This window comes from Arachis stenosperma, chromosome 2 (genome assembly GCF_014773155.1).
Source record: "Arachis stenosperma cultivar V10309 chromosome 2, arast.V10309.gnm1.PFL2, whole genome shotgun sequence".
Taxonomy (NCBI): Eukaryota; Viridiplantae; Streptophyta; class Magnoliopsida; order Fabales; family Fabaceae; genus Arachis; species Arachis stenosperma.
Genome location: NC_080378.1, coordinates 3,998,628 through 4,015,439, shown reverse-complemented (window position 1 = coordinate 4,015,439; position 16,812 = coordinate 3,998,628). Strand labels below are relative to the sequence as shown.

General features: G+C 33.6%; 2 protein-coding genes across 4 annotated transcripts; both read right to left on the bottom strand.

Moving 5' to 3' along the window:
* Positions 1 to 6,552: 6,552 nt before the first annotated feature.
* On the bottom strand, positions 6,553 to 7,965 carry LOC130962393 (uncharacterized). The gene has a single exon (XM_057888611.1). It carries the CDS (start codon positions 7,963 to 7,965, stop codon positions 6,553 to 6,555), a length of 1,413 nt encoding a protein of 470 aa, XP_057744594.1.
* A 2,217-nt stretch (positions 7,966 to 10,182) lies between these two features.
* LOC130962275 (putative disease resistance protein At3g14460) lies at positions 10,183 to 16,337 on the bottom strand. 3 transcript variants are annotated; one of them, XM_057888452.1, is made up of 6 exons: positions 15,943 to 16,337; positions 12,598 to 15,768; positions 12,045 to 12,222; positions 11,539 to 11,701; positions 11,270 to 11,361; positions 10,183 to 10,548 (listed from the first exon to the last, which is right to left on the bottom strand). In XM_057888452.1, exons 1-2 carry the CDS (start codon positions 16,234 to 16,236, stop codon positions 12,616 to 12,618), a joined length of 3,447 nt encoding a protein of 1,148 aa, XP_057744435.1. In that variant the 5' UTR covers positions 16,237 to 16,337; the 3' UTR covers positions 10,183 to 10,548; positions 11,270 to 11,361; positions 11,539 to 11,701; positions 12,045 to 12,222; positions 12,598 to 12,615. The 3 variants fall into 3 exon arrangements, with proteins under 3 accessions (XP_057744435.1, XP_057744434.1, XP_057744433.1); XM_057888451.1 differs by having other exon boundaries at positions 10,184 to 10,548; positions 12,598 to 14,972; positions 15,063 to 16,337; XM_057888450.1 differs by having other exon boundaries at positions 10,185 to 10,548; positions 12,598 to 16,337.
* Between the last annotated feature and the right edge of the window lie 475 nt (positions 16,338 to 16,812).

Genomic DNA, 16,812 nt, shown 5'->3' with positions numbered 1-16,812 from the left:
ATTAATTAACTATATAATTTAATGTAGGATCATCGTGGAGTTAATACTCAAATTGGCCCTTGAAATTTGACCCCACTCAATTTAGCGGAAATGGATCCTCTCCATTTTTTTTTGTCACCGGAGAGAATAAAGTGTAATCTCCCATCTTTAATTCTACAAGTGGAACCAGAAATAAATAAGAGAGAGAATGCTATGAAGGGTGAAGATCTTCCACTGGATACCATCCAGTTTTTTTTTTTCCACGGAAGAGGATCCACTCCCCTCAATTTAGTTCTCAAGGTTTCAATTGACTCTACTTGACTAATTGTACTCTAAAATTTTGACTCGTACCTCAATTTGACCCTTTTGTCGTTTTCCGTCACTGAAAAGCTGACCTGGCAATTTTAAATGACACAAGTGTTTCTTATCAGACACAAATTAAATATTGAGCCATTCTAAGATTTTCATTTAGTGTTTATACTCATGCATTGATTTAGAGATCCAACATGAATAATTTCCTTGTTTATATTTTCTTTATTTTTCTTTATTTCTTCCGGTTCTTTTTACTTCAAGTACAAGAATGAAACCTCTGCCTCAATGTGGAATCTGTTATAAACAGAACTTTTTAATATCTGTCCAGTATTTTTCGGTTGAAATTACATATATTTATTTATTGAAGCAACCATTGTATTACTCCTTCATCAATTTAAAAGGACAATCTTATTCTGTCATGTTTCTCTAACAGTATAACTGTACAACTACATATATTTAGACAATTGTATTACTATAACAACTCTTTAGTTTAGTGCTTATGACTTATGAGTTTTTTAATACTTGGTAATAACAAAACAAGAAAGCCTATTATTGCTATAAGGTTACTTTTTTAGGCTATTCGATATACATTGTTAAATTTTTTGATAAATTTTCTGATGCATTTAGTGGTCATGAAAATATTATTGGTAAGGTGAAAAATGGAGAACAATTTTCTGAAGTTGGGGACTATTACTCATACTTTAATTTTTGAATTATACTTGATTTGTTGAGTCCAAATTATAGCAATGTATCTGACTATTGATATATGGATCTGTTCTCGCCAATTGATGAGTTGGAACTTGTATAAGATAAATTTGTATCAATGTTCAATTCTGCATTTTAAGTTCCATTGGCAACAAGTTGTAAATTGTGTTGGTAGAATTAATTTGTGTTGGAATGATTAAGGATTGCATGAGACAGATTGAACTTAAGTCATGGTTAGATGTATTAGATGTATTTTCGTTGAGAGACTACTACAAGGTCCTAGGTTATGATAATATGGTTGAGTATTGGTGGCTTGTTCCTGGTAGACCTATGAAGAGTGGACTGCGAGTACTAAGTTATGACAAAGAGATGGTAGAGATGTGCTTCTATGCAAAGAACAATGGGAGAACAGTGCACACATACTATGAGCATGGAGTTTTCCAACCCATGGTAGAGGAAGAAGCACCTAAATTGATAGAGCTAACACCCAATGCCACTGGTGTAGAAAAGGATGTCAAAGAGACCACACCTAGCCCAAAGAATGATACACCAACCATTCCTTCCCATATCAAATCACCCATCAACAGCACAACTGAAGGTCCTTCCACACATCCTGATCTTGTCTTCATATACAGACTCATAACCGCTTGACCAATTTAATCAAACTATGCTCTTTTGATACTTACTAGAATAAGACCCGCGCAATGCGCGTGGCAGTAAATTAATGATAGTATATAATAAATATTAAAAATTGTTATGTTTTGTAGAAATAAATTAAATAGTACAAAAGATTTGGATGTTAGAGTTGTACAATGTGATATTTTTATTTGGTGGTTTGATTTTTACATTTGTTTTAGTTGATGGACTTAGTCTTCTTATGTGGTGCTCGTCCTCCTTTTTTTTATTAGTTGTTGTTAGAGTTGTTGCTTTATTCTTTCTGTCGTAGGTTCTTATGAAGACATGTTCTTTATGAATTGTTGAGTTTGATGCCCTTTCTATTGTGTTGTTTGTTCCATCTTTGTATGTATGTTCTTCTTCCGAAGATATGTCTTGAATTTGTATGGTTTTCTTTCTCCTTAATCTCTTGATATAGTGGTGCTTCAATGTCATTATTTTTCTGAAATGTTATTAGATTTGAAGCAGTTGTGCCCAGTAAATTTTTTACTTCGCCATCAAATAGTATAAAAGTTGTTGTAACACTTTGATCTAAAACCTTTAATTGAATTCTGAACCTAAAATAAGTATTGGGTTAGTAACTAATAATTTGATAGATGAGATTATGAAAAGTATATAGAGTTACTTTATTGTTGGATATTGTGGTGTTTGATTATATGTGCCATAAATGTAGTTGTTTCTTTTTTTATATGCTTATTTCTGACACTTTTTACATTCAACATAGTTCTATCCAAATTTATCATCAATTTCGTTTATAGTTGCTAACATTATGAAGATATTTTTTTATTCTAATATTCAATTTATGTTATCATTAGGTATATGGTATTTGAGTAAGTATGAATGTATAATACATGTTGTGAGTTTTTTTTTGTCAAACCTGATCATTAGATTCTCATTGCATGGCCATTAGATCTTTGATAGTTATTCGATTTCTAATCATTCTGCTCTGAAAGAATGATGCTCTATTGAGTAAGTTTGAGATGTGTAGTTCGAAAATAAATTTTTTATGCTAAATTTGATGTTATTTGAAGGAATAGTGATAAGAGATTTATATAAGTAGTTTAAATAGTATGAAATTTGAATACTTATAACGTAAAATTTATTATAATTAATAATATTATTATGACATTTGTAATATGGATATTTATTAACTTTAGTGAGTTATTTATAAAAATTAATAAATTAATTGTTGGGGTTATAAATTTATTGTATTGTTTATAACGGTAAGATATAATAAATATAGGAATATGAATTCAATGTATTTATAGGTTACAAATTTATTGTATTATATTTTTTAGTTTTTTATTTGTATATTTTATTTTTTTGCTGATTTGGAAATAATAATTGATCTGACAAGAATTGAGTGGTTGATTCTAAAAGTTTGCCAAGTAAGCGATATTGTTGACATGACATTAGTAGGAGGAAATAAATGTCTTAAAAATAATGTGGATAAACTTATGTATCTACTTTTATATATTAAGAATAAATAGATTTGATCATAAGTTATACCTCCTCTTTTATATAATCTCAGTTTTAAAGAATTTTTATAGGATATATCATTACCTAGAGAACATAAAATTTCATTTTTATTTTTTCATCAAATATATAACAATGCTTCATTCACATAACTGATATCACAATTACATATATTTCATCCCACCTAATCCATAAGCTACAATCACAAATCCAAAAATTATAACAAACACAGACAACATAATATTTCACATTTTTAATATTCTAATTTCACCTTCAACTGCACTAATTTTTTATCCCAGAGATATTTTTCAATGGTCTTCACTAACTGAACTTTCATTTCTACCAACTATGACTTCTTCTTCAACATCTGCCTATTTAAAAAAGTCGCACCATTTCTTACCAGTAGTCTACAACACCAAAAATCCAAAAAAAATTGAGAGGAAGAACAACTACAAAACCAACAGGAATTTGAGAAATAAGACACACAATCAACTTGCAACAATTCAACCAGCTCACATTATAGTTAGGGCATCCATAAAATGGTCTTTATGGATTGGAATCCGTCCCAGACCACCGAAAAATAGGATGCAACCCATAACCGCACTAATGCGAAACCTTTCCACCTCTGTCACAGTGTGCGTTCTTCATCTAGCTACCATGCAAATGAGCTCTACTAGAGCTACATGAGCCTTGACTGCTGCTCCCCAACATTTTTCTCAACTCTTGGTGACACTCTTGTGATTTAGGAAAATTGGGGCTACTAGGTTTTATTTAAAATTTTTAAGGATTAAATTGATTCCTTCAAACATTTTGCCAGATCATCTCACTGCTATGGTGCTAGTTGTCAACCAAAATTGCTAGGTCAACTTTTCGGTGACGGAAAACGACGTAAGGATCAAATTGAGGCATAGATCAAAATTTCAGAGTATAATTAAAGTCAATTGAAATTTTGAGGACTAAATTGAGTCGGATTCAAATTTTCGGGACCAATTTGAATATTAACTCAACATCATATGATATCAATGCATATTATTATTAATAACAATAATGGATAGTGTGAGGTTAAAATATGTTGACATTGACTTCAGGTGGTAGCTGCCTTGAAGGTTACTCTTCTGTGTTTTTAATTCCGAGAGATGCAACAAATTAAAATTGCAACTTGAGGAAGGTTTACGACTTTTTGCACAACCCAGCTAATAGCTAGTACGGGTCTCTAATATTTTAATTCTAGAATGAATAGTTGAAACATTTAAATAGGCAAATAATTGAAATGATTATTAAATTTGAATCTGATGGAAGAGTGTGAAATACCTATTCAGTATTCACATGTATAAATATTTTTTCTTTTTTACTAGAGAAATGATATTCCTAGTCAACAACTAATATGCTATGTTGGCCACTCCGTTAGCAAATAAGCACTTGAATCATTTTGTCAAATAGAACATATTTTTTTGACAATTAAATTGGCTATTTACTCTATTTTAAATTTTATGAAACAATTTAATTTTTCAAGCAAGTAGGGACGGATTTAGAGGGGATGAGTAGTGGCCTCGACTCCCCAAAATTTTAAAAAAGTATATTTATACATGAGATATGTATTTAAAAAATAAAAAATATTATGTAATTTAATAATTTTATATGTATTTTTTCTATTATGCGATAGATTTATGTCTTAATTATTTAATTAACTAATATTTTTTACTTAACTAATTTAATATCATATCACTCAAGTCTTTGTACTTTTTAAATTAATTTTTATATAATAATCTTTATATTTATTTTTAAAAAAATCATTTATTTTTTTATATTAACATATTTAACATTTATATTATTATATTAATAATAACTTATGTAGTTATATTTTAATAATCACATTATGTACTTTAAATATTCTTTTCTTATAAAAAAATTCTCATTTTTCTTCTAAATTTACGTTGTTAAAATTTTTTTTTGTAAAGATATCTTATATCTTGTATTCTATAAGGGTACTGTGTCTTTCAAACAATTAATAATTTATAATTTATTTTCAAATTTTTTAAAAAATTAATTTTAATTAATAAGATATGTGATCATTTTTAACTAATTAAACACGCTATAACTTATTGGTATTTTATAATGTACTATTGATATTGTTATATTTCTTTTATGTAATATTAAAAATAAAATTATGAAAAAAATTTATAATTATATATATATATATTGATAAATATTTTAAAAAATTAACTCTAATAACTATATGTTAATTATTTTTATGGAATGAAAAAAATAATCTAAAATTCGGCCCTTTATATTAAAATTTCTGGAAATGATTGCATAGTTGATGCAATTCTTTGAGCAGTCAGATTAGAACTGGTTAAGGTCATGATGCTTGATAATTGCAGGTCCTTTGCAGATTACTTGTGTAAATGATTTTGCTAGTGGTAGGCTTAAACTTGTACTAGAATGAGCTTGTGGCAATGTTGATGCAGATGGTGATGAACAAAGGCCACATTTTCAATCCCTATTCTCTGTAGCAACACTACATTACTAGCCAATAAAATGTTTAAAATACAAGTGCAGTTCAATTATACAGAAATTCAGTGTTTAATTGATACTCTAATACATGAATAAGGTTAACATAATCCATTATGCTTACTTTTCAATAATATATCCCTGGTAGAGATCATTTCAGGGGAAAAAAAAAATCATATCAATATTCTCACCACATATTTGCCAGTTGAACAACATGCATGGCAAAGGCAGTCTAAAGATTTGCTCAAATCTACATCACATCACATAGCAGTTCTTTAATTTGCGATGAAAGATTTGCTCCTTCCAATCATTCAGCATTACTCTATGTGTATTTATTTGAGTTATTTAGCTTCTATTTAGCTCACAGTCATTGCTTGTCACTGAAAGATATATCAAATCAAAGGCATCTCTTTAAAACATTGCAAAAGTATAGTATTGAGTTCATGTAGTTCTCTTTCTGGATGATGAGATAAAAGGATGTGTAATATTCATAATAACATCAGTAATCTTCTATCTTATTTTTTCTTTGAAAAAACAAAAGTAAATGTGGAAAATGACTGCATTTCTGTTGCTTGTTTTGACTGAAACTGCCATCCAAGATCCAACCCAGAATGAGGACTAAGAGGTTCAAATCAGCATCATCATTGTCCAAGATTAGTTCTAAGAACAATCCATTGCAACATAGAGCTATTGATGTTGCAATGTAAAACTATTTTGGTTTAAAAGGGTGTCATGTGTTGTAAGCTTGTAATTCTGAGGTTTTGGTATGGTATGAGAGATTGGATCCTTTGTACATTGTAATGTGGTAATTTCACTTGGTATTAACTATAATAAACATTAGTTGCTAAACTTTTCACTTCTCATTGGTATTATATATAGATTATGCTTCCTGCATTAAACTACTGTACTATGCTGTCCATGGTCGCCCTTCAAGTGACATCCATCCACGCCAATAATAGGTTTACACCCCGCCAAGAAGCCTTTCTTGACTGCATCAAGGCACATGTACATTCTCATAAATCGGGGCTGGTGCGTAATAGAAGGCCTATCAACCAATATGCTCATACTAGATCCTGAATTTGCCCTAAGTATCTCTGCACAGTAATCCCTTAGTTTAGCATACTGTTGGATTGCCCTCCCATGTACCTCTTCTCTTGCCTTCCTCCTTGCCCAGTAAGCCTTACCAACACTGATATTGGCCATGTATTTGTCTTGGATAATCTGAATAACTGTCGCAAGCTTCATCTCCTCCCCTCTACTGATGTTGTTTGCAATCTTCTTTGAGATCCAACTACTTGATGCAAGCCTTCCGCTATAGTTCCTTCCACATGTATGCTTTCTATACAAAGTCTTGATCCAGAAACAGTTAGAACCCCCGACCTTACTCGCAAAACAAACCCACTTGCACTTTCCCTTTCTTCCTTTGCAAACAACTCTACACCTCACCTTATCATTTTTTCGAAACCTAATGTCCCTACCATTCAATAGGGCATGCTCTTTAACAGCCTCTTTGAATTGACTAAGTGATTTAAATTCCAGCCCCACCTGAAATTCATACTCTCTGTTCATCTCTGCCTCATTGTATTTAGGGAACCTCTTCTTTTTTATCATATCATCAGAGTCTCCCTCATAACTGTCTATGTCATCAGTCTCATATCCATCAGATATGCCCCCAACTTGCTCATCACCCTCCCTTAAACCTTCATCATCTTCAGCTGTTCCAGCTGCTGTAGTTTCCTCATTATTTAGTGGGCCAGTAAATCCCCCAAATGCATTTGATGGTGGATCATTATCCTCCACCTCAAACCCAAAGTTATCCTCATGGTCACCATCATCAGCACTATCATCAAATACATCTTCTTCAGTAGAAGGCTCTGACTCAACATCCACTTCAACCTCTAGCAACCCATTATCATCAGCTCTGTCTTCACCTTCCTCTGGCACATAATCAGCATTAGTTGAAGTGATTTCAATCCCGTTACTTTCTCTGGCTCCATCGGCAACATATACCTCGCAATGTTTGCAGGAATTTGACACCAGTGACCTAGCCATTCTCATCGCATCCCCATCGGACTTCAACTCTCTAAGACCTGACTTCAATTCCTTCCCAGGTTCCTTGTACCAGACCCAAGCGAAACCCTTATACCCTAGTTGCTTTAGCTGACTGACAATCTCTTGCAATGACCATTCATCAACCTCAAAATGTAAACCCTCTACAACCATTCCTCCTAAATACTCTAATCGTTGTCCACTGTCAACAAATTGGCCACCATGGTGGATTTCGATACTGAAATCCGAATCACCCATAACTGCATACTAAAAAAAATAATGCCATAAATCCCCCTTGAAACAATTTCGGAAACAAAAAGGAACCTCTAATAAACAATATGACAAATTTTCCCAGGTGAAAAAATTTTAAAACCCTTCAACGACTGAAAGGTTGAGCATTGTCTTACCTAGAGGTAGAAGCAATGCCTACGACGATGGTAGTGATGCTAGAGACGTGTTACCCTCCAGCAATATTCCGGTAGGGTTGATCTCGGCAGCAGAGCTAGTTGGCAAGCAATGAATGTGAACGAGTTTCTTCTTTAAGTTTGGCAGAAGAGAAGAGAAGGAACAGTTTGTAAGTGTGGGAGGGTAAAATGGGGTTTCAGAAAAATATGAGTGAAAGAGAATTGGGAATTTCACATAAAGTTACAGAATCTTTAACTTAGGAACGGAATATTCCGTTAAATCTAATTGTTTGGTCATGGTAGGGACCTAATTGAAAAAAAATAGGTGCAGGGACCCAATTAAAAGGAAAAAAAGTATAGGAACCTAATTGAAAATTTCGCGAAACTATAGGGACCAACAGAGTAATCAAACCTTTTTCATTTTACTTCCTTCTCCTTCTCTTCTCTATTTTATTCATTCAAATTTTATTTAACACAACCCTAAATCATGGAGTTTCAACTTTTGAGTTCCCGTTATTATTAAGATTTCAAGGTAACTCTTTGACTCAATAATTAGGTATATCTCAAATTTTTAGCATTCCTATACTTGTGGGTATAGCAAAATCCGAAATTAGGGTTATTAGGTTAGAAAATTTGGGGCTTTTGTAAAAGTGAGTAAGGTTATGTTAATTGACAATATTAGTAGCTCACAAATATCGTTATTGTCATATTTTTAGAGTTGTAGAGTTATTGGACATCATTTGGTAGCTCGTTGACGCACGGAGAGTTGCTTTCGGTTCTTTGGAATCAAGTTGTGAGTGAATATTATGTCTATAATTGTTTTTAAATATATTATTATCAATATTTATGTTGAATCATTATTTTTGTAGTTTGAAAATATTTGATTAGTGTGATTTTTGAAATAAATATTGATTTGTGAAACTTATAATTTTATAAAAATACACACGAGATGATATTTATATATTTTGTAAAGCATACATGTTTTCTTATTTGACTTTATTGAATTTTAATTAAATTTTAGTATGCAATCTTATATATATTTGATTTGATATGGAATTTAGTAGCATGTTATAAGCATTAGAGACTTTTATAAGTGATTTGGTTTAGATTGGTTTGGGAGACTGACTAGAAAACTGTAGTTAACGGCGGTTATGACGTTAACCTAGATGCATCTATCTCAGACCTCAGCTAGCAGGGGTGTTGCTAGCCTAACGTGTAGGCCACACGTTGGATCTGTTATACCGTACGGGCACGTTAGAGGAAAGGGCTACCCTTAGAGGTGGAGCCGTGTGTAATATTCGATTTGATTTGACATGACTTCTGGAATGAGAATTCCCATTTCAGTTCATTCGGCTTACTTATTTATCTATTTATTTGCATAATTAATTAATATGAATTCCTCATCTTTGGAAAGAAATATAATTTTTATGGTAAAACTTGTATTAATCTCGTGTGGGTTATAGATATAATGTTTGACATCAAAGTCACAGAACATGACAAGCTTAATAGTTGATAACAAATTTTGAATCATCACTGACATGTTATCCTTACTATTTCCTACTTTCCATATCATTTTTCAAGTCCTGTGTTAAAAATCCGATAAAACTCAATTCATAATATATGGGTTTTGCTGACTTGTGCCCTAAGGGAATAGGTTAAGCATACCATAAAAGGAAAAGCTTTATAAAAGTTATTACAAAAATTAACTTTTTTTATGATTTCTAAAACATTAAAAGTTTCTATTATTGTATTTTTAAAATGTGCCCTTAGGGCAAAAGTTAGTTAAATCCTTATTATATTTATTCATATGAAATCTCATGAATATATAAATAGTGTCTCATATAAAATTGTGTAAGTACTTTCTTTCTTCTTTTTTGAAAAAGAAGTACTTTTTCTGTTGCAAAAGGACACAAATGCCAAATATTACAATTTAGAAAGCAAAAATTTTAAATTTTAGAAACAGAAAAAGCATTGATTTGGCAAATACCTCGTCAATTGGAATACCTGTTTGAGAGAATAATTGGCATATCAATACACAAAACAGTGGCGGCGATAGAACAACAAAAACCAGAAAAATAAAAATAGGGACAGAACACCAAATTTTTAACGTGGAAAACTCTCTTAATGTGAGAGATAAAAACCACGGGTCATTCAGACAAAAAATGAAGTACCACTATAATCAAGTAAGGATACAAGAGAATCCTAAATAAGTGCACAAATCATGTTTAGATTAAGTCAAAACAACCAAACACTAAAACAAAAAAGATGAAAAATTCACAAAACCAGAGCTACTTTGCGCATGCAAGCCATATCTCACCCTCCAAATCTTATCTTAATCGTCCAACCATTCAGAATGAAAAAGTACATCTAGAACTTGCTGTCAAAATTTTAGCCCAATCCAAGATTGAACCACTCCCCAACTGCAGATTTATAGTGACTGCATAATCAACCCAAAAAGAAAAAAAAAAGATATCATTCCAGTAACAATATGGTAACGAAAATTGAGGTCCATTTTGTCAAAATTAATCCATACCAAAGTGCATATTATTCGAGTATCATAACAAATCGTAAAATTTAAAATTGTCAATTTTGTAAAAGTATGATCCTGCTCATGAAATGTTTGAACAAAAAGCAGTCAATTATTAGACTAGATGTAAAATTTAAGAACTCACATAATTTTCAAAAGCAGAGCTAGTAAGCTCGACATTCTCAGCAGAATCGACTAGCCATCAAACACTCAAAGCCCAGACTTAATAATTTTTTTTCAACAAGGAGAAAGTTTATCAAGATTGTCTTTGATAACAGATTTTATTAATGAATAATGACATTACAGATGTCTTTATAAATTCATGTAATAAACTTGAATAAATTAGATATGATACATCTTTTTGTTTAAATTTACAAGCTCCACCACTCATTTGCGGTTTTGGCATTGTAACAGCTTTGGGAGCAGTTGAAGAACCAAAATTAAATTGATATTTATAGTGCATTTAGTTTAGTATATACATTAAACATGGAAAAGGTAGAAATACCATCTTTCCCTGAACTACATATAACTAATTCCTTCTCAAACCAAGCTATCATCATCATCTTTTTTTCTTACTCCAACAAAAATAGGAAAAGTAAATTGTACAGAGGAAAGAAGTAACTATACCAACCTGAAGCTAAAATTACAGAGGACCTCTTTTGATGAACTTTGGATTGAATGAAGATAATTTAGATATGGTTACCAAACCTGAATATGTACTTCCTGAAACACAAATTAAAAAATATTTCAAGACTTGAAGTGTTTGTCATCACAAAAAGCCACACAGACAATCATGTCAAAACCTCATGAACACAATGTTGGATAATTGGTTTGATTTTAGAGTCAATGGTGAAAAGAAATGACACTCATTGGTTTGATATATGTACAAACTGCACTCACCATTGAGTGAAGTTGACAGGAATGAAATTGTTGTCTGATGGCATCACTATAACTTCTCCTTCTAATGACTATTTCAGGTACAGGATTGTCATCTTTAAATGTGGAAAGCATATTCTTTGAGTCTTGATCGCCTTAGCTACATACCTTCATCACCTTGGGAAATCTGTTTGATAACGTGCCCAAATCCAAAAAGAAAGAAATAGTTATTATTACAAGACCTTTTCATGGTATTAGAAATAGCTTATTATAGGCATATCTACTACTATTTATTTTATGTAAGATTCAATCTATGGGCAAAAAAATTATACACTTTATGCATGCTGATTCCTTTCACTATCCCACATGAATCTTGCAACAACAGCAACTCCATGATCATAAAGAATTGACAAAGACAGAAACACAATTTTATAACTCTCTTCTTTCCACAAATCAAGTTATGATTTATTTTTTCTCTGTGCAAAAAGCAAAAAAGAAAGAAAATTATAGAGGGGAATAGAGAAATATACCAACAACAATCAAAGCTTTTCAATAATGAGTGCCACAATAACTTGAAGCCAAAATCAGAAAACAAAGTTTCTGTTTCCCAATACATGAATCCAGCTTAATTACCACCTCAAATGAACTTAGAATTAAATGATGTATAGCCAATGTATAGGATTACATCTCGATATGTGCACAAGCTACCTGCAGAAGATTGTAAAAATATTAAATTTGATACATCTATTTGTTTAAAAATAAACTTCCAACTGTTGGATACACAAAAAATACGATTTTTTTTAAATGCGATTTTTTGAATAAAATATGAGAGTTAACAAGTATTACAGATAACAATGACTGTTTCCTAGAGTAATAAAGGATATTTCTTTAACTAGAACTGCAAACTGAGAGCTTTCCCGATAAACGAAAGAAAAGAATGCAAATTTTCCAGTTGGCATATGAGTTCAAGTGGTTAATGTTGTTTATAGAAAGAGAAAAAAATTGACTTGATGGAAAAAGAAAATTTATGCATGTGTGAATTTAATTGTGGTAGCATGACAAATATGAAGGTTAGAGAATTACCTGCTCAGAAACCTCTACTCAGAAAATTTGCTTGCCATCGACTTGAATGGTGGGAATGTGGGAAATTTTGGACCAAATTTGTTGATGCTTGTTCTTGCAGTGTACGCCCAGCAAATCACAGTCGTCAATTAGCAGTATTAAGAGAGAGGGAGGCAGCTTTTCTCCTTCCATATTCTTCAGCTTTGGACAGTAAGAAATATGTAGTTGTTGGAGGGAGGTGAGGCGGAGAAGCTCGCTGCACTTCAATGTCTCCAGATTATCAAACCAGCTTATCTGAAGAATGGTAAGGGAGGGAAGGCGAGGCAGCCAACCCACCTCTGGGTATGATTTTATTATGCTCTCACAGTTAGAACCATCAATGAAAAGATGAGTGAGGTTGTCCAAGTTGCCCAACCATGATACACCCCTCACTTGTTCCTCGCATTCTCCTACCCTAAGCTCTTTCAGGTTAGCCGGAAAACTTCCCTCTGGCAACCTACAAATGTTTGGGCAACCTTGTATGTCAAGATACTGTAAATTTGGAATGCCATGTGGCAATGCCTCCAACTTGTCGCAATTTTTGACCCTGAGATATTGAAGAGCAGCATGTGGTGACTCTGACATTGAAACTGATTCCAGATTCTTACACTCACTTATCTCGAGATTCTTGAGTTTGGGAAAGGCATCCAACGACAATGAGGTCAGTGAATCACAGCTTTTATATATTTGTAGATGTACCAAATCATACTTGTGTTGTTGCTGGAGTAATTCAATTTGGCGGAAATAAAAGATTGTGAGCTTTTGCAAAGATTTGGGTAAACAATTGCCCCCCAAGGATACAACAGATGAACACGATGAGAGGTGTATTTCTTGGAGGGAAGTTAGATGGTGGATGATCCTTGCCTTAAATGCACACTCCACCACACATTCAAATCCCCTAATTGATAACATATCCCCATCAAGTCTCATCTTTTTATACCATCTTTCACCATCTTCTTGTATTTCCAGTTGGCGCACTTTGGAAACATCCGATGAGGAAGAAACGATTCTCATCAATACCTGATTAAGCATGTCACCCTTTAACATTGGACAATCTCTTATTTGAAGGCTCTTAAGCTGAGGAAAGGCTTCTGAGTCAGGTAACTGCCACTCCTCCCAACATGCCATGTTATGAAACTCCAAACGCTCCAGTGAGGGAAACGGTGCAATAGGCGAAGAATGTTGATGGCCTTCATTCTTGTAAAACTCCTTGCCCATGCTCCTCAGTTGAACAAAACTTCTGATGCTCAGGGACTTGAGAGATGGCAGCTGTCCAAGTGAAGGCAGCACGCAGCAATTCCAGCAATATTCTAGAGATACACTTGTCATGTTTTGGTACAAGGAATGCCCAATCCAGTCTGGAAACATTTTCCCTTTGTAGCCCTTGATTTTCAACTCCTTCAAGCCAGTGTCCGGTTGCAAGTTGTGGAGTATATCTTGTTCATTAGTATGTGTGTTTGAAACCATATCATCACTTGAAGACCATTCCAACAATAACTCATCAATGTGCTTCTTATCTATTATCCTTGCACTCCTTGCCTCATTGCCATCAACCACATTCTCCAATTTCTCAATCTCAAGTGATCCATGAAGATTTAAAAGCCCTCCTAACTCTTCCATTCTATTGTCTTCTTGCTTTCCCACCACGAAGTTGCTTAAAATGTGCAACTGTTCTAATTGGCCCATTCCTTTTGGCATTTCTTTCAGAGGAGTACCCCTTATATCAAGATGCCGCAAATTCACAAGCTTATACATGCCATTGGGCAGCATAGTCAGCTTTCGACAATGTTTTAGCTTTAATGTTTGCAGATTAAACAAATTGCATAATGACTGCGGCAATACCTCAATATCGCTCCCAGAAAGATACAAATAGCGCAATTGGATCAATTTTTTAGTTATTGAATCAGGAAATATATTGGGTGTACCAAATGACAAAACTCTCAAGTATTTATTCTTTGACAATAAGTCACATGGTAACGTTGCGGGTGCTTTCTCGTAATAAGACCAATCATTGATATACAATAATGTCCTCAAAGATTCTATTTTACTAGAGGAGCATGTTTTCTCAGGGATTGAATGATTGTATGACAAATGACGAGTTAGAATACTCATCGCTTCTTTTTCACCAAATTTACAATAAAGATCTCCAGCAAGAAAAGTTGCCAAGTCATGCATGAGATCATGCATCAGAAAATACTTCTCGTCATCGTTCTCGACCTGCTTGAAGAATAGTCTTGAAACCAAGCCCTCAAAACACTCACAACCAACTTCCTCTAGAGTCTGTCCCCTCCTTGGCGGTTGTAAAAGATCTTCAGCCATCCACAGCAAGATTAATTCATCTTTATCAAGTTGATAATCTTTGGGATACAATGAACAATAAACAAAGCAACGTTTTAAATGAGCAGGCAGATGATAGTAACTTATTAACAATGCTGGAACGATCTTACTGTCTGTCATAGGAAATTCCCAAATGTCACTCGATAGTATTTTATTCCATTCATCAACACGACGCTCTAAGTGCAACAAGCGTCCAAGTGTTTCTGCAGCTAACGGCAAGCCATCACACCTCTCCACAATCTTTCTACCTATTCCTTCCAGTTCTGAGCTCCCATTTGATTCAGGAAAGGATGCATTGCCCGCAAAAATAGACCAACAATAATCATTTGACAGTCCCTCGAGAGAGTACGAGCTATAATTTTGGACGGTCGGACCAACATTTACCATGCGGGTAGTTAGAAGAATAGTGCTTCCTTTTCTCCCATGTTGAAAAGGGATGATAAAACTATTCCACTTGTCAGCATCTTCACTCCAAACATCGTCCAAAACAATAAAGAACTTCTTTTCTGACAATTTGTCCTTCAAATGTTGTTGAAGTAAATCAAAGCTGATGTCAAGACTACAAACACCCGAAGAGATCCCCTTTATAACATTCTTTGTAGTCTCAACAACATCAAAATTTTCAGAAACACAAATCCATGCTTTCAGATCAACCTCATCCATCAAATCCTTGTTGTTGTACAGGCATTGTGCTAAAGTAGTTTTACCAACCCCGCCCATACCAACAATAGAGATGACGGACAAGTTATGATCATTGTTGTCATTGATCATCTTGATTAGTGCCTGTTGGTCACCATCCCTGCCGAACACATTCCCCTTCACAAGAGAAGTGGATGGAGGTTTCCATGAGGAGCTACCCGTTGGAATCTCTTTGAGACTAAGGCTATCTTTAAGTTTCTGAAGATCTTCTATTCTTTTAACCACCTCGTTTATCTTAGTCACCATCTTCCTAACAGATAAATTAAGGCGTAGAGAAGGGCGAACGCTTACCTTTTTGCGAATTTGAGCTTTGATGAAGACACGGTCCAGCAAGTCCTCAGCAGTGTAGAGAGCATCCCTGAGACTATCAAGCCATTTCCTCACACGATCGTTTCCAAACTGCTTCTGCTCGGCGTCAGCGGCCAGAGCTTCTGCAGCCAAGAGAGCAGTCTTGAGCCTCTCAACCAACTTTCGGTCCAGCTTCTTGCTCACCAACGAGTTGACAAACTCAGGTGAAATGAGCCTGTTAAGAACAAGGCTGATGGAGCCAGAAACTAAAGCTCCAACAACAAGTGCTTCAGCCATGATATGATACAGATCACAACAACAGCAAATGAATCAGTGCGTGATTGGATTCTCAGAATGTAAGGAAGAGAGAGCAATATTGCAATACTGCTTGCTAGGTATTCAACAATAATAAAAGGCATATAAGCGAGAATATACTTCATTTCTATATTCTTCTTTGAAAGTTGAAACACAATATTCAAATAACAAAAAGGGTGACCAACCGAAACTAGTCTTTGTGGAAATTAATTAACTATATAATTTAATATAGGATCATCATCATATGATATCAATGCATATCATTGTTAATAACAATAATGGATAGTATGAGATTAAAATATGTTGGCATTTGGCAATATAGCATAGACATTGACTTCAAGTGGTAGATGCCTTCAAGGTTACTCTTCTGTGTTTTTAATTCCAAGAGATGCAACAAATTAAAATTGCAACTTGAGGACGGTTTCAGACTGTTTTCACAACCCAGCTAATATTTTAATAAATAGCTGAATAGTTGAAACATTTAAATAAGCAAATAATTGAAATGATTATTAAATTTAAATGTGATAGAAGAATGTGAAATACCTATTCAGTATTCAC

Excerpts from the sequence above, each read along its gene's own strand:
- LOC130962393 (XM_057888611.1), bottom strand. The coding sequence starts at position 7,965 with ATGGGTGATTCGGATTTCAGTATCGAAATCCACCATGGTGGCCAATTT.
- LOC130962275 (XM_057888450.1), bottom strand. The coding sequence starts at position 16,236 with ATGGCTGAAGCACTTGTTGTTGGAGCTTTAGTTTCTGGCTCCATCAGC.